At 42.5% G+C, this 25,833-nt stretch overlaps 2 protein-coding genes across 18 annotated transcripts in view; one reads left to right on the plus strand and one right to left on the minus strand.

Annotated features, from left to right (window-relative positions):
• Nucleotides 1–4,004, plus strand: part of LOC128754437 (ankyrin-2-like) — a 73,348-nt gene extending 69,344 nt beyond the window's left edge. For all 6 annotated transcript variants that reach the window (XM_053857058.1, XM_053857054.1, XM_053857059.1 and 3 more), the window contains 4 exons: nucleotides 98–181; nucleotides 963–1,124; nucleotides 1,186–1,359; nucleotides 2,349–4,004. In XM_053857058.1, the coding sequence (XP_053713033.1) occupies nucleotides 98–181; nucleotides 963–1,124; nucleotides 1,186–1,359; nucleotides 2,349–2,363 (435 nt within the window). In that variant the 3' untranslated portion in view covers nucleotides 2,364–4,004. The remainder of the gene's footprint in view (nucleotides 1–97; nucleotides 182–962; nucleotides 1,125–1,185; nucleotides 1,360–2,348) is intronic.
• Nucleotides 4,005–5,848: 1,844 nt separating this feature from the next.
• The window catches only part of LOC128753391 (calcium/calmodulin-dependent protein kinase type II delta 2 chain), a 31,074-nt gene continuing 11,089 nt past the window's right edge, over nucleotides 5,849–25,833 (minus strand). The window contains exons 3-22 of one of the 12 annotated variants that reach the window (XM_053855055.1): nucleotides 23,300–23,359; nucleotides 20,884–20,938; nucleotides 20,686–20,751; nucleotides 20,119–20,191; nucleotides 18,516–18,618; nucleotides 18,290–18,373; nucleotides 18,030–18,124; nucleotides 17,630–17,752; nucleotides 17,455–17,538; nucleotides 15,945–15,987; nucleotides 15,156–15,193; nucleotides 13,793–13,852; nucleotides 12,844–12,888; nucleotides 11,564–11,612; nucleotides 10,737–10,835; nucleotides 10,582–10,602; nucleotides 10,213–10,288; nucleotides 10,043–10,137; nucleotides 9,484–9,712; nucleotides 5,849–7,146 (exon numbers count right to left, since the gene is read on the minus strand). In XM_053855055.1, the coding sequence (XP_053711030.1) occupies nucleotides 7,143–7,146; nucleotides 9,484–9,712; nucleotides 10,043–10,137; nucleotides 10,213–10,288; nucleotides 10,582–10,602; nucleotides 10,737–10,835; nucleotides 11,564–11,612; nucleotides 12,844–12,888; nucleotides 13,793–13,852; nucleotides 15,156–15,193; nucleotides 15,945–15,987; nucleotides 17,455–17,538; nucleotides 17,630–17,752; nucleotides 18,030–18,124; nucleotides 18,290–18,373; nucleotides 18,516–18,618; nucleotides 20,119–20,191; nucleotides 20,686–20,751; nucleotides 20,884–20,938; nucleotides 23,300–23,359 (1,502 nt within the window). In that variant the 3' untranslated portion in view covers nucleotides 5,849–7,142. Of the gene's footprint in view, nucleotides 7,147–9,479; nucleotides 9,713–10,042; nucleotides 10,138–10,212; nucleotides 10,289–10,581; nucleotides 10,603–10,736; nucleotides 10,836–11,563; nucleotides 11,613–12,843; nucleotides 12,889–13,792; nucleotides 13,853–15,155; nucleotides 15,197–15,944; nucleotides 15,988–17,454; nucleotides 17,539–17,629; nucleotides 17,753–18,029; nucleotides 18,125–18,289; nucleotides 18,374–18,515; nucleotides 18,619–20,118; nucleotides 20,192–20,685; nucleotides 20,752–20,883; nucleotides 20,939–23,299; nucleotides 23,360–25,833 lie in introns of those variants that run through there. The other 11 variants (XM_053855053.1, XM_053855057.1, XM_053855056.1 and 8 more) reach the window with 11 other exon arrangements.

The raw sequence follows: 25,833 nt of genomic DNA on the forward strand, positions 1-25,833 counted from the left end.
AATGCAGTTGTCCAACTTGAGCGTTTTTTTGGTTCCCTAACTGATGCATTAAGCCAAGTTCATGTTTGGAAAATTTATTTTACTTCCTGTCTTTCAGAGTGATGAAATGCCAGACCTTTCGACTCCATCAGTGACAGAAGAAAAGTACACAGACGAAAATGGACACACCGTTGTCAAGAGGGTATGTCACTCGGTAACTCTGAGTGAGCGTGTGGTTATCTGTCTGTTGGCTTCTGTGTGGCACTGGTGATACGTCCAGAGCTGCCTCTTGTCCTGTGTAGCTGGGATAGCCTCCCGCGACCCCATCTATGACATGAATGAAAGATGAATGTCCATAGTACGGTGGCTGAGAAGTGCAAAACACATTCACAAATTTTTGCAACAAATGTACAAACTCGTGGATCAAATGTACAGATAGTGTTTACAACATTTCAAACAAATTTACAAACTTCTTTAGAAAAAAAAAAGTGTGTTTTCAGAGTTAGTAAATGTGTTTTCAGAGTTTGAAGAATCATATGGACGTGAAGTGGTTTCTGGAATGTTCTACATGTATCAATGGCAGGGGATCGTCATTGGGAGTCAACAAAATGCAGATGCTGAAGTCTGAAAACAAATTTACAAACTCTGAAAACAGATTTATAAACTTGGAAATGCACTTACAAACTCAGGAAAAAATAGTGGCAAATAGTTTGCTAAATAAATTTGTAAACTTCTTTGAAATGCTGTAAATGTGTTTTGCTATTTGCACATTTGTTCCTAGAGTTTGTAAATGTGTTTTGCACATGCAAAAGACAAGGAGGAGGGCTGTCATCCTCCGCCGTGTTCTCCTCCTAGTGTTCAAGAAAGCTTGTTGCACATCAGACAGCGTGAGGCTGCTTCAACTTTCACCCCCGCAAATAACTGCATTGTTGTGTGGCAGAATAAAATCTGCTTAAAACACTAAGCACCATCATCTTTCTCAGGTTACTCGCAAAGTAATTCGAAAGTGTGTTTCTACCGACGGCACTGACCTGGAAGGCTTCCCAGCCGGTGCATCCCAAGGGTCCATTAGTGTTAGAAAAGGAGACGGATACTCCAAGGTTGTCAAGCGGACTGTCCTAAAGAGCGAAGGCGACCACACAGAGGTGTGTTTTCTCTTTCCACCATTCAGTAGCATGTACAATAAAGCCAATCCTTCCAATGCAGGTGACCTTTGACGGGACAGAGAGCCGCCCAGCATCAAAGCAGGCCGCGGTGGGAGGGTACAAGGTCAGTCAGACGGACAGGACCACCGTAGTAAAGGGGGAAAGGACGATGACTCAGCAGGGAGATTCTGCACTGGCATCTGACCTCCCCTCAGCCCGAGAGGACTTCAAACAGGTTTGTGCATTTGTGTGTAATAATAAATGAGCGGTTTGATCTGGTCTGATCAACAAGTCTTTCTCTTCCATGTGTGCCATTAGGCACTGGTTTATTTAAGTGGTTTTACGAAAACAGAGCTCCCCCCTGTGGTGGAGAGAGAGTGTGTTAAAGAAGACGGAACAGTGGTCAGGAGGTGTGTAGGCGGTGGAGTGTGTTGGTGTGCAGTGTTGGGTGGCACTTTTTCTGACTCTTTTTCACTCATGTTTCATGTTGTTTCACTAAGTGCTCGGTGTGTGTTGTGTTTACCTCATGAATGTGTCAGTCGGTCTTGAAAGTAACAATTTCACAATGATGCCCTTTTTTTCCTGCTGTGAAATGATGACCGTTTAAAACTTGTGCTTCAAATGTTTGTTTAATAAAGCATGAGTTGTTTTATACTAATTCTAATCCGCTTTCCAGGACTCATTGTTTGAGGTTGACACCAAACTAAAACAAAAACGAATTTCCCTGTAATAAGCTCGGAAAAAAACATCATTTCAGTTTGGAAACGTTGGTTGAACATAGTGCTTACACTTTAGGGACATAATGGTCAATGGGTCCCCCAATTTTGGATGAAAAAAGGACAGCTAATCTGATCTAATCATCCTTAAGAGAAAGATGAGCCAATGAAAACATTTACCAACAAAGCTGCTGCTCATTTTGCTCACTCCTCCTGAGGAGACCAAAAACAATTCCTCGCAACATCAGGGACTCATCCAGCATCAAGCTCCACATCTGAAAGTGAAGTTCGACATGAGTTTTGAATCAAACAACCCAGAAACAGGGTGGCAGCAGAGAGCTAACACCAGCTCACATGTCCCAAGTGAGATGCATCTTGAATATCAGGACTGGGCCTCTCCGATGAGTCCATTGCGTCTTGACCAGGGCCAGCATGACTCTATTCTTTGCTCACCATGTTCCCCTGTGACCACGCCAAGTTTCTCACTGCCTCATTCGTCTGACCGTAGGGCCCACATGCGTAAAGGTCGGCGCCTCAGAAGAACAGTGGTGAAGGGATCAGGGCAGCGAGATCCAGACCTAGCAGACTGCCTCGGAAAAAGCTCAAAACCCGGAGGTCTTCAGCAGCATCTGCACCAACTCTTCCACCACTACTACGAGAAAGAAACAGACAGCTATGAGGAAGAAGAGGACGAGTAGTCGAATGTCTTACGCTCTCCATGCACTCAATTTCCCTCTAATCCTATGCACTAGCCACACGCAGTCCCAGTGCGCACCTCAAAGCTTCCACTGTCTTCCCACCAAAGTCCCAGAAGATTCACCTTTGTCCACTCTTCTCATGTTCTTCCCTGGTGGCTTTTTAACTTCATGATTTGTTTTGCCTTTCTTTTGTGACCAAAGAGCGCCCCCTTGATTTCCTCTCATGTTGTCTACGTCTTACGTGTTTTCTAAAGGGGAGCAACTAGAGTGATTCACAAGCAACCCACCTTAGATCAGTTGTAGAAAGAAAGAAAAAAAACTTCTTCACTCACAGTTGGTGTCTGGACAATATGTCACACTTCACTGCCTCTCTAAGAAACTCACACTGGACTCTCACTCACTTTACTATTCACTCTTTTAAATCAGGTGGTCACGACGGCCCCAGTGTGCTGACTCTGAATATACTGCTGCTGCTGCTGTGCTTCGCTGTGTGTGTAATCTGTCTTTGGGCATTATATATATATGATGTATAACAATAGACAATACGGACATCTGTAGCCTAGAAATGTATAATCACTCATCCAAAGTAGAGCGGGCATGACTGTCGTTCGGATCATGGCTTCGTAGTTCTGTGTCCCTGGTTCCTTCTCGTGTCTTTCATCTTTCAATGGTACGTTTCTTTATGCCTTTATTTCATTGTGAGTTATGGATGTACGAAAAGAGGAGCGGGAGCGATCAGTTCATCTGTTCTTGCATGTCTCCAAATTAGGTATATTTCATAAACGGCAGCACTGAAGAGGAGATTATCCAAAAGCTAGTAATACTTTTCATGTGAAATTCTTGTCATATTTATCCTTTGAAAGCCAATGACGATGTTCTATTTATTTCAGCGCTCGCTGTGATTGACAACACTGAACATGTGTGGTGTTTTGTGTTGAATTGTATTAGCCTTTATTCATTTAGTCCTACTTTTTTGAGTGTGTGCTTGTGGAAGTGTGACAGTTGTAAGTAGGTATTTAACTCATTTCTGAATGTCTGAACAAATCACCTCTGTTTTATTTTTTTCCAGTGAAAATTTTGTGATTTGAGGCAGAGTTCACATACGAGAGGGAAGCGAAATTCGGCTCACGCGCAGGTTTCAGTATCGCTTCACCATGTATCTGAATATCAAATGTATTCACTAACTCTGTATTATTTTGTGACAATAGAATCTTGTAAATTGCAGACTAGTGGAAGTTCACTGTGACAGGTATATTTTAATTTCAAAAAGTCAGCATCCCTTTTTCTGTTATGATGACAGCTATATAAATATATGACACATACACACACACAAATACAGTCCGCCTGTATTAGTGTGTGTGTGTGTATATAGAAGAAAAGCATGTTACTAATCAGAATTCAAAACAACAAAAACAAAATGGCTGCAGTGTGTCTATCGATGACAGAAAATAAAGGTATACAAATACCGTGGTATCTTTCTTTCTTGTATTTTTGCAGATGATTCCGTTGGCTGTAACCCTCTGCCAGTGTGACAGAGCAAAGAGGGAGAGGCACACCTTAAATATCAGCAGCAAAAAGAAACTGCTATTTCCTTTTGTGGGGTTGTGTGTGCTTCCTGGACATTCTCCAGGCACTCAGGTTTCCTCCCACATTTCCCCTGAAGATTTTGTTTGTGCCACTGCACTTTCATAGTCTGTGTACTACTATATTTGTGCCAAATATAAATTGAGGTTTTAATCATTGAAATGTAGTTTATTATTTATTTTAATCTTTGCCAAATAAAACCTCTTTAACCCTTATTTGATCAAATATCCAATGGTCCAGGTGACAGAGAAAAAAGCCAGAAATTGACTTTTCGCATTCTACAAAGCCAGCTGTTAGCATCCATTAGCATTGGTTAAGTCGAAAATTATTGACTGTGCATCAGAGATCTAACAGGGACTAAAATGAGATGGGGTACGTTTTTTTTTTTTTTTTTCTACTTCAACTGGCATTATTGGAATTTTCAATTACTTGTCTTTGAAGGCCCATATGGAAATGTCCGATGTGTGTCATAGTTATAGCGATAAACAATTAATGTTTTCAGCGATCCTACATGTGGAAAGGGACTAACTTCTATGTTTATGAGGTGAATAACAGTTTTCAGGCTCCTGTTTTTATATCTAATTTCGGAAAGCTGGCATCAAAAACAAGGCAGAAAGCCTTTATTTTGAAATGATTGAACGTTCTGGGTGACTTCCAGGGATGCTCTAGTTCGAGTCTAGACCAGTGGAATAGTGGTCAACCTGAGGGATTCTATAAAATATCATGGTAAATGAATATACATTCATATTAATAAGCATAATATTCAAAGGCCTTTTTTTTTTAAATGACACATGGGATTGAGTTCAAACTTTCAGCGTGACTTCCAGGGATGCTCTAGTTCGAGTCTAGACCAGTGGAATAGTGGTCAACACAATAGTTTGTCCAAAATATAATTTTAAATAAATACGTATTCAACAGGTCACATTTCCTGGGTGACTTCCAAGGGTTCTCCAGTTCAAGTCTATGCCAGTGTGATCATAGGCAACCTGAGGGATTCTACAAAATATCATGATAAATAAATAGTCATGTGTAGCAATGGATGGCATTACCGTAATACTCGCATTACATGAGCACTGTGGCATTGTTTCGTTTTGGTGCAGGCTTGACTCCGTTTCATGTCAGTACATTTGTATCTATGTAGCTGTCGTAGTCATTCCTTGTTTGACTTGAGTGTATTTTAGGTACATTTGAATCTAAAATAAACCCTCATGAGTCCATCCTCACTGCTCATTGGTTTTAATGTCAGCTGTTGTCAATGCAACCTCCTGTAAAACCAGTGAGAGGAAGTCCACGAACAGCAGTCATGTCAACATGGTGAGAGTCAAGAGTGCTGCAGGTTGCCATTCAAAATGGAAGCCCTTTTCCTCAGCAAGCTTTTCTTTGTGGATAGAGAACAGTTGTGCAGAAGTTTGAAACATTTATTTTCCACTGTCTCCTTATTACCAGAGTCAGGATTGAGAAAGAAAACCGTGTTGACCCCTGGGCAGCTGGGACAGAACACCCTGGTGGTAAGGTCACCAGGGATGTTCAAACCCCCCAAAGCCAGGAAAGTTCTGCCAATAGGCAAAGTGCACAAGTAGGTTCTTCTGGCTCTTTAATTCTTGTCAGCGTCTTCGGTGGAAGGGGACATGAGGACACAGATTTTACCTGGACTCACACCTTAACTGGAGACATGTCCATGAACGTGAGACTCAAGAAAACTCACAGAGCCCATTCATTCATTGTCACACCTTGTTGCTGATTTATTTATTTATTACTTAAACATCGTAAGCCATCATTGCCGCCCTGGCAACAGTTACACCATATAAGGAGTGGTGCTTTGAATTGACATCATACGTTTCATCAAAACAAATGTCAGGATTTTATACCCATTAAAAAAAAAGGGAGACAAAAATGAAGCTAAAAGATGACACTGGCTTTGACTGTCACACAGCTCCTCCTCCACCAGCCGGGTTGTCCATCCCTAAACAAAGCCTCCATTGTATTTTAGAACCATTCTCTGTGTCATCGGCAAAGCAACATATTTAAAATGATCCAAAAAAAAAAAGATACATACAGTCCCACAATACAAACATGAAAAAAAAACAAAACGCAGTAAATCAATTGTACAGACTGTAAAGCAACCATGACGATTTTTCTCACCTCTTCCATGTTCAGTTCGAATATTAACCAGCTATTACTTGTGCGCGTGTTATGGTTTTACATTTGAATGATATAGGACAGCAGAAACATCCGGGACAGGACAGATGCACAACATTAACAAATGTAAACAAACAAGTGACTTACAAATCAAATATATTATAGTTCGATATGATCTTGGTCACAATAATTTCCCCCATGCACTACACAATAGTCTTGGTTTTTCATATATTACATATATGCTACATTCTCTTAATTTTCAATTCACTGTTATAAAGGCAAACTTATTTTACTGGTTAGTGAATGCTGCTCTGCTCGTTCGTAACATTTCAGTCAGCATTTTAAGTCAAAGTCAGGCGATGCAAACAACTCAACTTAGCTCATAGCAAACATAAATGTAGCTTAGAAACTCTTAATTCATCCGATAGCAAGAATAGCAATTTCAATTTGTAATCAACAACCACAATGTATATACATCACCAGAACTAAAGCAAGCTCAACTGAACATTCTGATCTCCCAATTGCAGATTTTTTTTTTGTTTTTATTTTGTATTGCACACACATAAGTACACATAAAAATACAGAACTAACTTCCAGGAGAGGTTACAGTAATTTCTATTTTATATTTAAAATGCATACCAAAACACCTTAGAAAACAAACCCAAAAATGCCAATATGCTAATTTTATAATGTCCTAATATAGTGTGCAGCCACCCTGGGTGGTTTTGAATGATGTCCATTGATTTAACACCATAACCATAACAATGTATTAATACTTCGTCCTGTGCAATGTCCATGTAGAGGTTGACCCTAGTAGAGCAGTTGAAGGTTGGCGAGTTAACTGCCCCTGAAGATTCGATGATAGTCTGTCGATCACCCCATTAACTGGAAAAAAAACACAGAGGGGAGAGTTTGAACACATAGTGCTTAACATCGTGGTTTGTGATCATAGAAACGAGAAAATATTTCATCTAAACAAGGAGGACGTTGGCGACTGTCCTTAAATAACAACTGTTAGAGCAGGATTTACCACCACACTGACCAATATCAATTATTATTGGGGATTTTTCGACCAATCTTTTTGACTGAGAGAGCAGAAACCCCCACATATTTTAAAGCGTAATTCCATAATAGACAGTGGAACCTAGGTTTTCGAACGTCCCGGACTTCGAAGAAAAATTTCAAGATTTTTTTGTTTCTGATTTTTGAACGATAATCCAGAACTTGAACGCTCCCGATCAGCTGACCCATGACGCACTTTGTTATTGCCTCTGTATGCAGACGTGTCCCGTTAGCTACATTTTCATATTGAGGTGTAAAACCTTTCCTGTCTCCACACCAGACCGTGGTCACAGGGGAGGTGCTCGCTCTCCACACCTCCGAGGCTGGAGCGCGCACTCCAGGGTTTGACGTCCTGTTGTGGGCTGGAGCTGGGACAGGGATGAGGCGAGTCTGGGACAGAGCGTTACTTGGTTTATGACTTTGTCACAGCCAAACTGCACAGAAGCGCACATTCAGAGCTGGACACGCACCGGGCACCTCTTCACTGTGCACTCTTCTCCGTAATCGATTCAGATTTTGAACAAATGGCTTCTCGGACGGCCGTATGGAGCGGATTGTGGTCAAGAACCGAGGTACCACTCTCTCTCTCTCTCTCTCTCTCTCTCTCTCTCTCTCTCTCTCTCTCTCTATATATATATATATATATATATATATATATATATATATATATATATATATATATGTCTATTAGCATCTGGCAGTACTACAGTGACTACAGTTCAGCATCAGCAATGTGACACAGGGCAGAGCTGCATCGGTCTCATCACTCTCAATAAGAAGCTCAGTAACGTGACCTAAACACTTCCCATGATGCTTTGCAGTCCAATCACAGTGGTTGATCGCTACATCATGGCTCCGCCTCTACAGTAGGAATCCATATGGATTCCTACTGGAAAACGTATGGATGAGAACAGTGCTTTTTACCACTTTAACGTCAACAAAACGCCTATAATTTCTCTCTGATGTCAGAAAGCCAGACTCCTTTGTTGGAAGAGCCACATCTGGCTCGCGAGCCATAGGTTCCCGCCACCTGGACGAGAATATCCCCTGCCAAGTTGAAATCGAAATAAATCACAAATCAAATGGGGCCCTTGTGAAATGAATCAGATCGCTTTGAGAACTTGGAATCACTAGTCAGCTCTAGTAACTGTAGTAGAAGTTCTCAACATGACACGTTTGGAGAGCTGCACCCACCTGATGCCACCTTCACGAAGCTTAAAGGCAGGGTACGACATTTTTACAGTAATGCCTAAAACTCAGCCTGACTGCATAGTAATGTACATGGAATATTACATCACATATTAAAATACAAGTACAGGTCTGCAGCCGTAAAACATTCCACATGATGGAAGCTGTTTGCCTGCACTTCTGCTCAAGCTGAAGCCATTTCAGAAACAGGAAGTTATACAAACTGCCGGCCAAGACCAAACCCCCGAGCAAAGTGGCACAGCCAAACATAGCAGCGGACAGCAAGATATTGGGTGGCACTTCTGACAAAAAAAACTGAGTCGTGAAAGAGTGTACCACGACAACAGTAATGAAGTCATCATCCCTCACTGACACAAGCGGTAGGTGTTTTGTGCGAAGGGAAGGTCTGTCAGTATATAAAGTATTAGAAACAAGGATGAAAAATGTGCGAGTCTTGTGTCCCTCTCACCACAATCGCTGCACATTGACACTGTTTGCTCCTTTGGCTTGCTGTCAGGTTTGATAACTGCACCTGGTGAGCAAAATGATTTGTCGATTCCTCTCCAGAAAAATATTGGATTGTGTATGAAAACCCAAGAGCCCACACTCATTGCAACAAACCGACTAACAGGGCCATTACACACTGTCAAGATGGCTTAGTCTTCTCATAGCGTGAAGAGTTGCTGTAAATGGTGACAATATGATTCAAGCTCAGTGCTATTCCAGTAAGAGTGCAGCTCCTGTACAAGCCACACGATTTCGTAACTTTAAAAAGCAGCCAAGTCCCATAATGCAACAGCTGAAACTCCTGGATATCAAGTGTCAAAAGGTCACCTTCAGAAAATCTTATCTGAATCCCAGGTTGACCTCAACTCTACTGTCTATTTTGATGAAGATTGACACCTCTGTTTATGAATCACATTGATAACAGTATCAGCAATTGTCATGCGCTAGTAAATTTTCAGTTCTTACTGGGAGGGGATGCTGGGTGATCCGGAGCGGTGGAAGTGGATGTTCTGCCACTTGCCATCTCGGCGGTGCCACACACGGGTCTCCTCGGACTGCATGGTGCGGGGCATCCCACTACCATCCATGTACTGGGTCAGTCGAATGTAGGCAATGCACGCTGCATTCTCCCCAATGAGGTGCACGTGTGGGTTTAGAAGGATGGTGTGCACCGGCTTGCTGCCTTTGGAAAGTGCTGAAACAAGCACACAGAAAGTCTGACTATTGGACGCAGTATAGATTCTGTGTGTGCTCATTAAAATACATGTTAAAAACCGCTGCATTGATTCTAACCTACTTAACCGTGAGATAAAAGAGGCTCTATACGTCGATACCGAATGGTTTACAAACATAGGCATGAAATGTGATTGAGGTTTCTAGGACATATCCAGAGTATTTTTGGCCTGGACCAAGGACAGGCTGCCAATTTAATTTTTGCTCCTAGGTTAGGTCCGTAATCCCAAGCACCGTGCTATTTCAGTGTTGCTGCACAAGGAAAGAGTTGGGTGCAAAGTTTCAAACTCACCATTCTCGAAATAAAAGCGGTGAAAGTCATGACCCTCTACCAGGTTTCCCAAAGCTTCAGGCTCAAAGGACGTCAGGCCAGGGTCACATATCTTCCTGCATCGATCAAAGGAAAAGCCAGATGAGCCTTTTTGGACAAAGCCTAAGTCATGTGATGTGACCGAAACTTACGCGTACGCCTCAAAGTCCCCGTTGTTGATAGACTCGATCAGCTGCTCGGTGACTTTGATGATTTCTTGTTTGCGAGCTGCGAACACAAAGCCACAGGATCTCAGCTTCAGCAAGAAATAACAGGATACTTTACTTAGGAACTATCTACGAATCAGCATTATAGTTTGAGGTTATTAGAAATGGACGACCTCAGCTCCGATGACAACATTTTAGTCTGAAAGCTGAAGGTCTCCCATGACTAATAGTGACACAACCAGGCACTGGAATGCAGGATGGCAGAACTGTGACAGATCTCAAAATGGAAAAAGACAAATGTGATGCAGATGTTGGCTACAAAGCACTTTTCAGCTGGTTAGCGCTCAGTATTACCTTTATTGTTATTGGTGCAGGCTGGGGGATATCAGAAATACGGTTTAAAAAGACACATAGATGGGCTGATAATTCCAGAAACACAAGCAGCATCTTCCACTGAAGACACTGAGGGAGCAGGACGACACTTCCTCCTCCACCGAGCGACGACTTACTTTGAAATGAGGAGTTGGGGTTCTGCCTGGACTCAGACATCTGTGAGGAGCGGCTCTTAGAGTTCAACATACAGCTCACTAAGCTGCCCAGACGAAGGGCTGCAGGAGGTTGTATGGCAGGTTTAGAGTCGGAACGTGATAAAGGTGAAGGGTGTCAGATACCAGATGGATGGATAAACGGGAAGGATCAGCCGGGACAATGGATTTTCAAACATCAAAACATTTGAAAGGAAAAAAAAAAAGAGTATCAAATGAGAAATATGAGTTTGCAAAACAAACAAACAAAAGAAACTGAAAAAGCAAAAGAACCTAAAGACAATGTACAAGGCCATGTCGAAAAGTTGTGCGCCTTACACAGAAAGAATATGACAACTGGACTTATACTGCTTTACTTTTCAACATTGTCACGCTGTTCGCTAGTCATTAATTCCCATATGGTGAACTCCTCTTGGTCACTTCACCAACCCTCCACAGCAGCACTAGCTGCTCATCATCATCCTCGGGGCCAGCGCTTTCAGCCTAGAGGTAGAAGTCACTGGGAGCAAGGACTGGAGCCAAGACAACTGCTGCCACCACGACATGAATGAACATCAGGTGTGGTGCGTTGTGCTGTGCTCCTGGAAATAAACGTGTGAGGCTCAAAACTTTTCGATGCTCCTCGTGAATGTGGGGGTCAGAGAGTCCAAGCACCCAAGGGAGATGTTGACATCTGTTTGTTCAGTTTGTCTTTATTAACCGGATGTGTAGCTTTTCTGACCAGTTTGGTGGGCAGGAGGTTTTAGGTGGGACTGAAATACTGGTAGGTTAGATCAAATAAATGCACCTACCTTTCACATCTTCATCCTCTATGGTAGTGTTGGCACTCTCAATGGACTCCTCGAATGGAAACAAAGGCATGATGTTAATGGGTGGCTGGGTTTTTTTTGCCAAAAGAGCTATGAATCCAAGCAACTCAATATATAAATGTGTTGCTCGAAGTGCTATTCTAAAACTGTAGGAACAAATTCAGAACCTCTTCAGGAAGTAAATCAGTTTAGTGTGTGTTCACGCTGCAGGAACTAGGAGCAGGGAGTTGTTCTGTTATTTCCTCTCACCTGATATAAAGCAGTGATGAATCAGACTTGAGATTATTATGATAGTTTCAAACATAAGGAGAGCAGCAGAGCGCATTGTATGTCCATCATGGGTGTCCTCAACAGTCAAAGAGGAGCAGTCCTCCTCGACTGCTTGTGAGGGAGCGCTGCCATTGCAAGGCACACTTGACTGCATCGACAAAAACAGGGGAGCCTCTAAAGCACTGGGGAAAACCCTGCTACAAGTAGTTCAGCCAGGAGATAATTCTAACAAACAACAGCAGAAAAAGAAGTTTGGCCAACGGCTTTTACTCATTTTACTGATTTAACTCACCATTTGATAAATATATGACATATATGAACATCAATGAACCTGATTTTAAGAATCTACTTCACGAGAGTTATAATGTGAATATGTCATTGTAGTTCTATATAATATTTTCTTTCACTGGTGTTGCTAAAATTTAAGTTTGTAACTTGACTAGTTAAAAAAAAATGTTGAAGTTACTTGTTGCGGCACAAAATATGAATGTAGTTTAAGTGCCAGCAAAGTGCTGCAAATTGTAGTTAAACTAATTGAATAACCTAAGTAATATTTAAACACCAAAACACTCCCTCTTGATTTCAGATATTGATTCCATTCAACCACTGTTGTTTGTTCTGTGTGTCTTGACACCCGAAATAACCAAAATATTTTCCATGTGAACGTGAACTCTAAAGGTTTCTGTGGCGAGAATACTTCGAGGACTAAAATAGTGCCTTGCAAAGGAACTTCATTGTGAAAGCAGCACACATTGTACTCTCACCTGTAGAAAACGTAGTCACCCCTTAAACATCTATACGTTTTGGACACGATCTTAAGGAGCACATAGACTGTGCACTTAAAGAAACCATTACTCCAGTTGATGGACCAAAAATGACTCCTGTAAAAGTTAGCAGCTACAAACTGATAATAATAATAACAATAATAATACAAGGAGGAAGAAGAAGAAGAATGTAAGGTTGAGGTGCCAGTGTACATGAGTCTGCAGTACCTTGTTTCCATCCACAGGGTTGTGGATCACTGTTGTCTGTGGTTCCTACAGAAAAGAAAAATACTTTTGTGAGTGTTAAACCAGAAACTGTTTGGACCGATGACTATGACGGTGTGTTCTGTTGCTGTGTGATGCTTCCTTCCTATCTGACGGTGTGCTGCCTGCCTCCGTCAGTAATTCTGTTTGGTATTATGTTGATTTTAATTCCGTTCTCTCCTCATCCCTCGCCACTGTCTGTGATAATCAAGAGTCTGGGCTTTGTCGAATCGATCCTGATGACCTCCCCAGTCCTATAATCACTCTCCCAGATTACACTAGATTATCATGAGCGTGTGTGTGTGTGTGTGTGCGTGGATTTTCTATGCACATGCAGATGATGGATCAAGAGAGACACACAGATAGAGAGCGAGCTGTCATGTTCATGCGTAATCATCCTGACGGCAAATGGGAGAGCAGGAATCCTTTGACATCACGCGGGGCGGCAGAGTCATGTGGTCTGATGTCAACAGCCTGTCAGGAGACACCATGCAGCAGCCAATCGGTGAGGGCCAAGCCGCTGGGGAATATGCAGCATCACACTGACACAACAAGCCACCATCCAAGCACAGACACAGCCACAGCAGCCTTGGTGTCCACAGCTACAGTACAAGCACGGCGGTTCACTGAAGGACATGCACAGTGTTGGTGTGAGAGTTTGATCTGTACTTGTGCAGTCCTGACCTCGAACATGTCTTATGTAAATAAGTAGCCACTTGTTCCAAAATGCCATTTCAAATGCTTCCATGCACAATTTCAGTCAGGGAAAGTTGAAAATTGGAGGCTGATCATCGACATCTCTACTCGGTTTGAGAATAAAGAGCAAAAGGTTTGGTACAAATCCAAGTGTGGTTGACAGCAAGGTGTGGTTGTAAAAGGGGGTGAAGGTGTCAGTGCGGGTGAGTGTGTATACCAGTGCAGGGGCAGGGCCAGTGTCTTTAGGACTGGTCACTGTGTTGGCTTTGTTGTTGACCTGCAGGGGGTAGTGTAGAGCATACACACACTTTTCAACCTTACAGAGGTCAAAGGGATCATTCTGACTCATGTGCTGATGTGCACGTGGACAAGTGTGTGACTTCATACCCTATTCAGCAAACCATCTTTTTCCTCTTTTTTTTTCCACTACAGATAGCGGGTCAACCACAACAGTGACTTTCCAGTATTGTGTAAATCTGAGTCCATGAGGAAACGAAAAATAAAATGATTGCATCGATCGAACGTAGAGACTTGTGTCGTGTCTTTATATTGACTGGCTGGCTCAGGACAACAAATTTAAAGGTTTGTCTCTTACAAAGTTAGCTAACATGAGAGCTTCAGATATTGCAGCGCATGATGGGACTTATAGTGTGAGTCATGGGAGTGCTATTCACCAGCAAGCCATCACTTCTGAGGGGCCAGATACCACAGTATTACACGCCAGATGTGACCTCTGAACACCTCATCCCAGAAGCTGTTTAAGTTTAAAACATACGAAAGATACTTCTTTGGCAAACATTTCATTCACAGAAAAATGAAAAGGCAGATTATGTCTCAAAGCCTTCATCTCTGTGACGCTGAAAATATCATACTGCATCTCCACATGTGAGTGACATCCTCCCAGCTCAGCGCCAGTGGACACCAAAGATTAAGCCTTTAATTGGGCCACGCTTCTCAGTTCTCTGAATTATGACGTCAATTCCCATTAAACATCCGTTACACAAGTTGGCCTCGGCTGGTGGAAGACGTACCAAGCTTCATCACGCCCACCCTGAACCTTTCCTGAACAACATGTGATGTCTACGTGAGCTGAGTGGGTTCACGATTATTGCGGCCGTACACACTAGGAGCCTGTTTCACTGGCGATTTCTAGTGACAGCTGCCATTTTGCTCACATTAAATCAGGTTACTCAAAGTGATACAAGCAGTTCATAACTCCTTATGAGCTCGGGTTCAGTTGCAGTTGTTTATCTATATTTAACTCTCACCTCCACGTTTTTCAGAGACAATGTTGTGATTTGAAACGGAGTAGAAGGGATTGTGTACCGTGTGGGTGAGCCTGCCAGTTTTGCTCTAACTAACATACAGGCACGTAGCTCCAGCAGGCCCCGTCTGAGCCAAAATCCACCCAAAGAAAGCTAAATAAATAAGGGAAGGAACCAACAACACCTGCTGCTTGAAGAGACTGTCCCTGAATGACATTCTAGAGCACAATGCATCATAGTTTCCACCTTAGAAACATGAAAGTAGAAACAGAATAATGCAAGATTCAATTCATTTGATAGTGAAATGAGACTCACCTTAACACCATCTGCCTTCTTGTTCAGTAAACTCTTGGCTGCTGCAGAACAAAGTGAATGAGACAAGAGTCAGGGGGGTGATGCTCAGTCACTGGATAGTTGAACATGCAGCAAGCATCTCAGTCAAAGGTGCTTCTCTTCAAACCCCAGAGCTCAAAGAGAGTGCTGGATCAATAATGTAACACAACAAATGCTGTTAACAGAATTGTTATTATGCAGGGTGGGTCCGAACTCAACCCTTTAGAAGAGGGTTGACTTTAGAAGTCTTGAGTGTTGACTGGTGCCACTAATCTCCTGCAAACTTATGTGCTGAAACATGCACTTATGAGTGTATGACTATCATTTTTAGGCCCTTGTCGTTTAAAACTCCATGCTTTTCTCCTAAGGTTTTCTATGATGTTCTGCAGTTGTCCTTCAGAGCATCATCATGCACTCACTGAACAGGATCATCTCACTTAGTTCCCTCTGTCATACCAAAAACGCTTACCTCCAAGTGATACCATAATCCAAACCAAGGCAAATAAAAATGAAGAAAAGGAAGAAAATTAAAAAAAAAACAATGAGACACAAGTTACGACATCATGAAGGAGAGAGACGGCTCATGCAAGAACTTTAGCACAGGAAGTGAAAGAGTACGGATGTTAACCAAAATTATTCATCCCAGATTTGATAGATTGAAGGAGTGACTCAGTCTGAGTCTCACTCTTTTATATTCTCTCATGAGTCTACAAGAGTCTTGAAACATATTGATGTGGTTTTCAGGATCAGGCGCCAGATAAAAAATCGTACCTGAAAAGTTGCGTGTAACCAGCAAAGTGGTCAAAATGGCTCCCTGAAACAGCAGGGAAGAGCAGGAGAAGTGATGGCAGGAAGGATAGAAAGAATTGGAGAGGTTGATTAAAAGGAAGGTAGGACATCGAGAACAAGGAAAAAAAGATTGATTCAGTACAATGTTAGTGTCCATGTGAGTTGGATGCAGGGAGAGCCATGAAGCCATTGTGGGAAAGCCTCTTCTGTTAGACCTCATTTGACCCTTTTACGCGTGTTTTGTCTTTAGAAGCCCAAATATCTTTTTGAACACACAATATTAAACTATGAGGAGCTCCCAAGCTCAGCCTCCTGACTGTGTGACTTTTTTTAGGTGGTTATTTGCTGTCATATTAATGTATCAGCACCAAGAATACATGTAAAAAACCTGTCTGTCAGACAGGTCCAGTGCGTAAGTCTAAGTCCAGCTTAATAAGACCCCACAAGCATGGTCAACCTGTGAAGTTGCAACGTCACAACGGCAGTGAGGCACAAACAAGCAGCTTTTTTGAAAGCAACGCCCACATACAATAGCAGCGCACCAGAGAAAGGAATGTTTGTTTTGTTAAACTTGGCAGCCAAGTTGTCTCTTCAAGGAGAGTAACGTCTCATTTATCCTTTCTTTCTCACTTGATACTAAGTTCCTGGACCCCTGGGATAAAATTATGAATCTGTTGGCATCACTTCCAGAGATATCTAAACTTGAATTACAAACTAACCAACCATTAAATGTCACTTTCAGGAGAGCCCACTTGCACTATTGCAGTGCATAGGCAGACCTATGTGCCAAAGCTGAGACTCAGGTGAAACTCAACAAGAAACGTCCCGCACATCACAGAAATCGAAGACAAAAGCAGTGCAAAACTGTTGTAAAGTCTAATGTCACATAGGGCAGGCACAGTTTTTTTCATCTTTTGATCGAGTGCTCCAGTTTCCAGGTCCCACTGTATTATCCTTCGGAATTTTACAATGCTACATGTTGAAAATAATGTGAATATATTTATATTTTATTACATAATTTTATATGGCCCTTTCCAGTTTCATAGCCTTCACCAATGCACTGTGGGAGAATTGTAGGAGGAAGAAACTAATATGTATATGTATCTTAGGGGTCACACGGGGGGCTAGTGATTTGCAATTTCGCTGTGCAGCAAGAAGGTTGCGGGTCCGATTCCCGGGACTGGGGGGCTTTCTGCATGGAGTTTGCATGTTCTCCTTGTGGCTGGGTGACGTATGATGCTGACCAGCTGTGTCATAGTTGGCAGAAAGCGCTGTATGATGTGGATCCAGCAGGCAGTTCAGGGCCAGCAGGGAATTAGGCATTATTGATTTCACAATGTGAATATGTTAAATGTTCATAAACGATAAGATTTATCGTTCAGCTCAACGATGAAAATGTCTTGTCTGGATGTGAATTTCACTGGAAGACACTCCCCCATGTAGAGTCATCATTCACAGCATTGTTGCAGACATAAGACAACAACAATCTCACTTTCAGTTTCCTCCTGGCATTGAACTTCTTCAGGCACTCCACTGTCTCCTGTCTGTGCATCATGGACGCCACCGTGGAGCGTTGCTGTAAAGTAATAAGATAAAGCGAATTGAAAATAGCACCGGGGTGAACTAAATTAAATCCCAGACGCTCCTCTGGTGTGTGTGACACATACACAGATCCAGGGGTGTTTAAGAGCCTCGGTGGCAGTGATGCGTTTACTGGGATTGATGGTCAGCATCTTGTTGATCAGATCTTTGGCCTCCGGTGTGACAGTGTCCCACTCTGGCGACGGAAACTGACAAATGATAATAGATTTAGACCGATTCCTCCGGTGAACAACAACTTAATTTAACTCGCCACCACTTGTAATATTGTGCTCCTGGAGAGGGGACACAGACAAACACAAGTGCGGGAAGTGAAATCACTGCAATAAGAGAGCAGCTTCAAAAAGCTGGAGACAACAAAACATTGACGGCTAGTAAAAATACACATCGGAAGTGTGACAGAGTTTCAGCTGAGGCTACTGTCGAGTGACATGTGGTGTTTGTAAACACACAAGGGAAAATGCTTACATCATAGGCCCCAGCCTTGATCTGCTGATAGAGGCGGTGCTGGTCCTCATCCCAAAATGGTGGGTAACCAACAAGGAGAATGTATAAAATAACCCCTGCAATACAATCACGATCCAACAGTCAGAATGTTTTAGCAAATACTTTGTGTTTTCCTCCTTCTGTGTTCCCTCATTTTCATTTGAGCTAAATATCTCCCATCTACCGCCCTTACATCAGCTTCACATTCACACCTGAATTCAGGATTTACTAAATATATTTACCGCACGCCCACATGTCCACTGGCTTCCCATATGGGTCTTTTCGAAGTACCTCCGGAGACAAGTATCCCGGTGTCCCGGCAAAACCTGGAGGATTTGATGAAGGGAGGGAGAAGATGCGGAGTAACAGGTGGGAGTTCAGTTCCCAGGCGGATATTCTTACTTGATCTGCTTTTGAATGACTGGTGGGAATCTTGTCGGCTAAATCCAGGTGGTGCTGAATACTCACCGAACCACGCCTGCTGGTCCCCCTGCACCTCGATTGCCAGCCCAAAGTCAGCCAACTTGACCGCCGCCCCCTTCAGCTTACTGGCCAATAGAAGGTTCTCAGGCTGGGGGGGGCGGAGTCAAACAGGTTAGAGGTGAGAGGTCACACTCTGGGAAAAAGCCACCGACAGACACAGATCTAAAATCAGATTAGCAAAAGCCAAAATCCTAACGGAAACGATTAGGGGTCAACATTGCTAAACTGATCTCAAATCTGTGTCTTGGGCAGCTTCTTTTTTACGCCACACGAATGACAACGTGACACAGACCAAACCCAACTGGAACAAGGTCACAGACGTTTGTCTACTCCAGCAGTGGACTTGTTCCCACAGTGGGTGGATTTAAAGCAGTGGATGGTGTTTATCCGCAGTAACACACACCCACTGTTTAATTTCACGATGAGACACAAAGTGCACACTGCAGGGAGACGGTAACAGGTGTGTGTGTGTGTGTGTGTGTGTGTGTGTGTGTGTGTCAGCCGGTTGAAACAGATGAAATGTGCTCAATCCCGCATTATATTTAAGTCCCCTGTTCCACAAACAGACACACAGAGAGGCGAAGCTGCAGAAAGGTCTTCTGTGACCTCAGGGCAGTCACTGCGTATCTCTGCTGAATAATACATTTCTTAACATTTAGAGACGCAGACAGCCTGTGAAAACTCATTTTATGGCACATAGAAGACACCATAGGATGCCTGCCACAAACAGGTCAATAATTTATACTTTCAGAACAGACAACACTGAACGTAATGAGCCAGATCATCCACCAGATCGGACGGTTCACTTCACAACGTGTGCATTCCTGACATAAGCATGCATTTTTAATGTGTCACTTTGAAGCCGCTTTTTTTTGTACATGACCTCTTTACATTGCCTGCCTACATGTTTCAGATGACAAAAAAATCTTGGCCAAAACTGAAGACTATATCGGGCGAAAATGGTGCTTAATATTAGTTAAGAAACAAGTCAATAAGCTACGTGAGGCATCATCACATGACAAAAAACTAGGAAGTAGAATTTATAATCATCATTAGAAAACCCTTAAAAAAAAGGACAAATGACTATTTGCTTCTGCTGACAATGTTAAATATTTCTCCCAACTTACGAACAACGAATTTCTGAGTAAAGCTTTTTTAACATAGGATTGCCGTTATTTTAGTAATGGAGAGCCATCGTAAATTCACATTACTGCTGTGTTCTTGTTGAATACTGTACCTACAGGGTTATGTGGGCCTCTTCTTTATCCCGAGGATCCCTTGATTTAAGTCTTGTTTTTGACAGTACTTCATGAATGAATGAATTGCATTCCTTTTCCAATGTGTTCTCTCGCCGTAGGTCTGGTTTTAAGTCAGATGCCAAACAGCCCATGACCCCACATTCTCCCTAACAAGGACCCTCTTGACTTATTCCAGTAACATTCGATGAGGAGACAGGTTTCATAGTTGGAAGTGAAAGGCAGGTTTGACAGTTTCCTTCAAACGTCACAGAACCAACACAGTGAGTCGCTGTGAACCGAAGACATCCGAAGGGGAGGTTGAGAACTTGACATCACACCAACATACAAACCTTCAGATCCCTGTGGACGATCCCATTGACATGGCAGTGATGGACGCTCTCCAGAATCTGCTGTATGCAGTGGCTGAGGGCAGGAGAGCAGGGGGCAAGGTTTCAATGCCACGTATGGTGAGATAGGCAGGCAGGGTCAAATACAGCGAAATCAAGCGTCTTAAATTGACTGGAAGTAAAGAGGAAACAATATCCCGGTATGTTTCTTCAGTGAATCACTCGAGTGCAAAGCTGCTCGGCGACTAATGGCTTTAAATAACCGGCCATTTTCCACAACATCTAACATGTCTGAGTGCTTCAGTTGCCTAAACCGAGCAAAGACATGTGCTGACAAGAAAAGACGTCTTGGTCTCTCTCAGGAAAACTGTACAGTTTATGATTAATACACTGGCTATATGTCATTAATCACCTTTATAAATAGCTGCAGGAGATGCCTGAGAGGCCGAGCAGCTGTATCACACCTCTGAGACCATATGTGAAGCTCACAAACGCAGAGGCGCACACATGGCTGTTCTCTCCATGCTGATCTGTGAGTGTATGAAGGATGTGTACTTGCAGTAACACTACCTGGCATCTGCCTCGCTGTAGTACTCTCTGGCCACGATGTCCTCAAACAGCTCGCCACCTGTCACTCTGTCAACAACGGAACGCAACTTTGAATTCAAGTCTTTTTTGGTCTCAAAATGACAGCACTGTTAGCTGCAGACAGAGCGCCAGCGCATAGATGGGGTTGCGTCTCTGAACATGCCGCTTTATGATACTCACAGATCAAACACCAGATAGTGGAAACCTTCCTCTGATATGCTGTCATGCAGCCGCACTGTAACAGAATTTCAGACAAAGGAGACTTTAAAATAAATTGCAGTGTTTTTCTTTCCAAACTGTTCCTGAGTGAAGAGCAAGGACTTGAATCTTGTACCTGAACTCAAAAGAATATATGGTTCAATCCTGTGGTATCTAGACACAATTGGGGGCTTTTTAAATCCTGAAACATTTGTGTGTTTTGATGAACAGAAAATAAACAAACTACAATGAATTATTGCTTAAATTTACAAAAGTTACATTCATATCTCATCTTTCCACCTGTTTTACGGATCAACAACTACCTTAACGTTAATGTTCTGCGACTCAATCTGTCATTACGTTCGGTCAGCATCAAGCTACCCCTGATTTTGACATGTCAAAACACAGACATGCACATACAGTCATTTCTTATCTTAACATAAGATAACTTTCAGACATTCCCAAAGAAAGTCCATCAATTCACAAACTTGAAAAAGAAACCTTGAGCATGAATATATTGTTTTCAAATGCTGCAAGAAAATCTCTGAACGTATCATACAACAACAACAAGACGGCACACAGGCGCATGTTGAATGTGAGCTGGTGAAGTATGACTCTTCCACTAAGAGGGCACCCAGCTAGCTGGGACGGATGCTTGAGTAATGGTGACCTATCAGATGTATGGAGTGTTTCAGTGATAGCAACACCATTTTGTGAACGAGATTTATCAGGTATGAATATTCAACGTCCATAAATGTGACATGTTTGTCATCCACTCATCGAAGTGCAACATCAAAATTTCAAGTGAGAGCAAAACAAACAGTGAGTGTGACACTTCATGTGGGGTGATGGTTGTCTATAATCCAGAGAGCGTTTTTAAGTAAAATGATTTGCAAAGCATGTCATTCGCTGTTCTTATTATGGTCCGCATGAATGCAGCAGAATATCATTTACATCTTCAACATCGTAAAAAAGACCATTCTGAAGACATGGTGGCTTTTTGTTTACATATTGTCTGTTTGTGTCTTTACGTTCCTTGCTCCTAGTAGCTAATGTGTCAGGTCTAAGTCACCTCATTGTCGAGTCATTCCACCTTTGTCGTGTGGATGAGAATGATTAGCCAATGCAGAATATAGAAGAGATGCTCATGCTCCAGTCTGAGATGAGCCTTTACACAGTGACTAAGCTAGTATCGTCGCCAAACGTTCTCACTCTGCACCCCATGTCCAAAAGTTGTTGGACTCAGGCGGCAACAGTGCCATCACCATGTAAACAAGCGTCTGACAGGAAACATTGGCTGGTTCTATGGTTTTCGTCTGTGTGTAGACTGGTCTGTAATTTCTACCAGGGTTCTCTTGTTGTGGTTTTGTTTGTCACCTTTGCTTCCTTTACTCTGGAAAGGTCAGTGTTTGTGGTGAGAGACTACACATGAACACATGTCCTGGACTCACAAAAGCAGTCAGCAGTTTTCGTCGATTCCATTGCTATATACACAGATGTCTCCGGTTTCAAAACTTAATCCGAAATCCTCATCCTGAGTGACTCACACATGGATTTGCGTATGCTATCCAGTGTTCCTTCTAGTACAATAGTTATTGATATGTTAGACATTTCTGGCTGGCCTCAGCAGACATGGCTGTTTACGGCCCACATGCTTATTCGCCTGCGGTCTACTCTTTTGGAAGGCGAAATCACGCTTGAAATGTTGGGATCAGATGTAAAACACTGGGCGTGGTTAAATATATACAATGTAACAATTAGCCGTTTCATCATTTCGCATGTAGAATCGTACAAATAGGCCAAACGTAGTAAAATAAAGATTCCTAAATAATGTGTTATATACATTCATTCATCTACAGAAACTCTCTGGTGCCGAGAATGACACTTTCATTTGCACAGCAGTCGGCTCGCACCAATTGTAACCACTGTTTGACACAGGGCAGATGTAATTACTTTGTCTGAAAAATGTAGATTATCATGACATTTTCAACATAATTAAGTCGCTTTGTTGAAAGAGAATCAGATTATATCTTCATTTACATTTCACGAGCAAAACTCCAAGAATGTCTCTGGAATGTGATCTGAGACTGAAGATGCAGCATCCAAGAAAAGAAGATGTAAAGGAAATGTGTAGGAAAACATTTAAAGACGTTCCATTCTGAGGTCTCCACAAGCTCTGAAGGTTCTAAAAAGTCGGGCTTCGCTGTGTTTGCGATGACTCAGCTGGCAAAGCTAAGATACATCATCATTATACCTGGCTTTACGCACACACAAGTGGCGGCACACGCTCAGTTTCCCTCATTCTCATAACAGTGTCCAGAAGATGAATAGCCGCAGTCGCATTCACCAGAGACCCCTGAGAAAAAGTGTGTGTGTGTTTGTGCGCATTGCAGCTCACCAATGTTGGGGTGTTTCAGAAGGCGACAAATCCTCGCTTCTCTCTCCAGCTTTTGGTGATCTGAAAGAGAGAAAATATTTAAAAACGTGTTGACTGAGAAGAGGAATGATCTGGACGTCAGGAGCTCTCATCTGTGTTTACCTGACGCCGGTACACACAGTCATCATCTTAGCGCTCCTGCTCTGCCTGTTCCAGCTGAAATCTTTGTCGGCCTTAATATGACCTGACAGTTTGCTCCCTGGTGTCATTGTCAGTTTGGCAACACAGGACGTCACGCATGACATTAATTCCGCCTGTCACCACCCAATATGAGCAATTTCAAAATCCAGGCCCTGAAGTCAAATTAGACCCAGCAGCGGCAGATGTTCTGACAAATTCAACATAAAATCAATTGTGGTTTCTTCTAATAAGTCAGAAGTGAAATGTGCAGATTTGTGTTCATGTTCACCACCGTCATATCAGGCAATACATTCCACGGAGGTGAAGACAGAGGAGGGTCAATGATGCCAACCGAAGAAGCAGAACCATAGTTCTTAATGCCTCACCACAGAAGCCACGCCCCCAATAAAGCATACACAACATCTCTGTGTGGAGCCAGCCGTGTTGCTACTGAAGTACAAAGTAGTCACGCAGTAGGTTGAAGCGACCCATTTTACCTTTGCCTCTGAAGCAGGAGAGAAGAAAGCAGCAAGAGCACAGTGTCCTAACGGTTTTCAGGATAAAATAGGACACCTATTATTCATCCACCTAACTGCAGAAAGTGTCAGGCAAAAAAAAAAAGAGAAAAGCAGTCTAAAGTTCAGTGGATTTTTCAAGCTTTCTTTCCAAATCTGTGATATAACCAGGGCGGCCAAAGACGTGCTGATCACCCACCATCGTCCCTTCTGCTGTTCTGTCGGCCACTAAGTTGAAGAAGTGCTCTGTGGAGACTTTGTATCAACACCAGGACTTCATCTCCTTCAAATCCAGCAAGTACAGAATCTGATCCAAGAGCTATTCAACTGATGCACTGCAGCATAATAGCACTATCAATCAAGTAAATATCATATTTGGGTGTAAGACTGAAGACAAAGTCGTTCAGAATAGAGGTGAAAAATTAGGTGCACAATATGTCTGAATGGATCCACATTAGATGCTCTAGCCCAGCCCATGCTTGGACTAGGTTTGAAGTTCATCAACTTTGTCACACGGTGTGACACAGTTTTGACAGCTGTCAATTCAAATTCATCTTGAGGCGACGCTGGGTTTGGTGCAAACTCTGAACCAGCTGTGGTTTCCATCAGTAGCTGACCAAAGGTCACATGAGGTTGTACGTAGCAGGGGTAGGGTCCAGTGCCCAAACCCTGTGGCAGGAATAAGCAGATGGGGGCTCTTCTTATCCATGTCATACAAAATAAGTCATTTTTTTTCTTCCTACAATGCGGAAATATAACCACCACATGTAGATGGGGATGAAGCCCATGGGGAGATTTCCTCTAAAAAGGTCAGGCAATGCAGATTACACTAAGATGGTCTTAGGGTAGTGACAGTATGTGTCATAGGTCCGATGAAGCCCAAGACAAGAGTTTCATTTGCTGATAGTTTCTTCCTTTCCTCCACAGGTAGTTCCTCCTTTAGCTGGACATCTGTTGTCTAGCATCTCCAGCAACGATCAAAGAGACAGCTAAGCCCTCTGTTCTCCTCTGCAGTGAAACCAGTCTTGCATGCAAATGACCGTCACACAGACTTTGCAACTTAACTCTCGAGAAGTGTCGACTTAAAAACATTTGAATCTTATTTCAAAACACAGCGGTCCATCATATTTATTAATCTAGGTGCTTACACTAGATGAAAAATTGTAATAATAAAAATAAATTATTTTTCTATAAATATAAGGGAAACTATTCAAATTTGAAGTTTAAAGATCAAGAGCATATGTTCTTTGCTTAGCAACATTATTTTGTAATGCCGTTGGAGTTGCTATCAGGCCACAAGCTGTAACACAAAAGTTCAAATCTATTTAAAATGTATACAAGAGTCTGAGCACCTGCAAAAGAACATATCACAGGTAATAGTAGCCACGCTAATTTGCTTTGTCATAAGCTGTAAGTCATGTTGTTGTATTATTACTATTAACACATATTAATATATGTTAGTAGAAGACATATGTGTGTATTGAACGACATAACCAACAAAACCAAGGACTTTACCAACTGTACGTGATGAATTGGTTATACACACTGAAACTTTGGTGCGCTCTCTTGGTCGTCTTGTCACTGAAGGCATGCAGCCTTTTAGTAAGCTGGCATTTAAAAAATACCATTATGTTCCTTGGTTGTCAAGGGTTTCAACGTCCAGTGTGTCTTTAAGGATGGCCCTTTTGATGTACAATAAGACACAACAAACTGCGCTTTCCACTGTCGCGATGTCGCTGAGCTTTTTTGCTTATGGTGATAAAAGTGACGGAGGCTTGTTTTTAGGTCACATGTGACCTGATATGATGGTACAGACCATTCTGACGCAACAACAACAGTCAACGGTTATTATTCAGGAAA

The sequence above is a fragment of the Synchiropus splendidus genome, chromosome 2 (assembly GCF_027744825.2).
Source record: "Synchiropus splendidus isolate RoL2022-P1 chromosome 2, RoL_Sspl_1.0, whole genome shotgun sequence".
Classification (NCBI taxonomy): Eukaryota; Metazoa; Chordata; class Actinopteri; order Syngnathiformes; family Callionymidae; genus Synchiropus; species Synchiropus splendidus.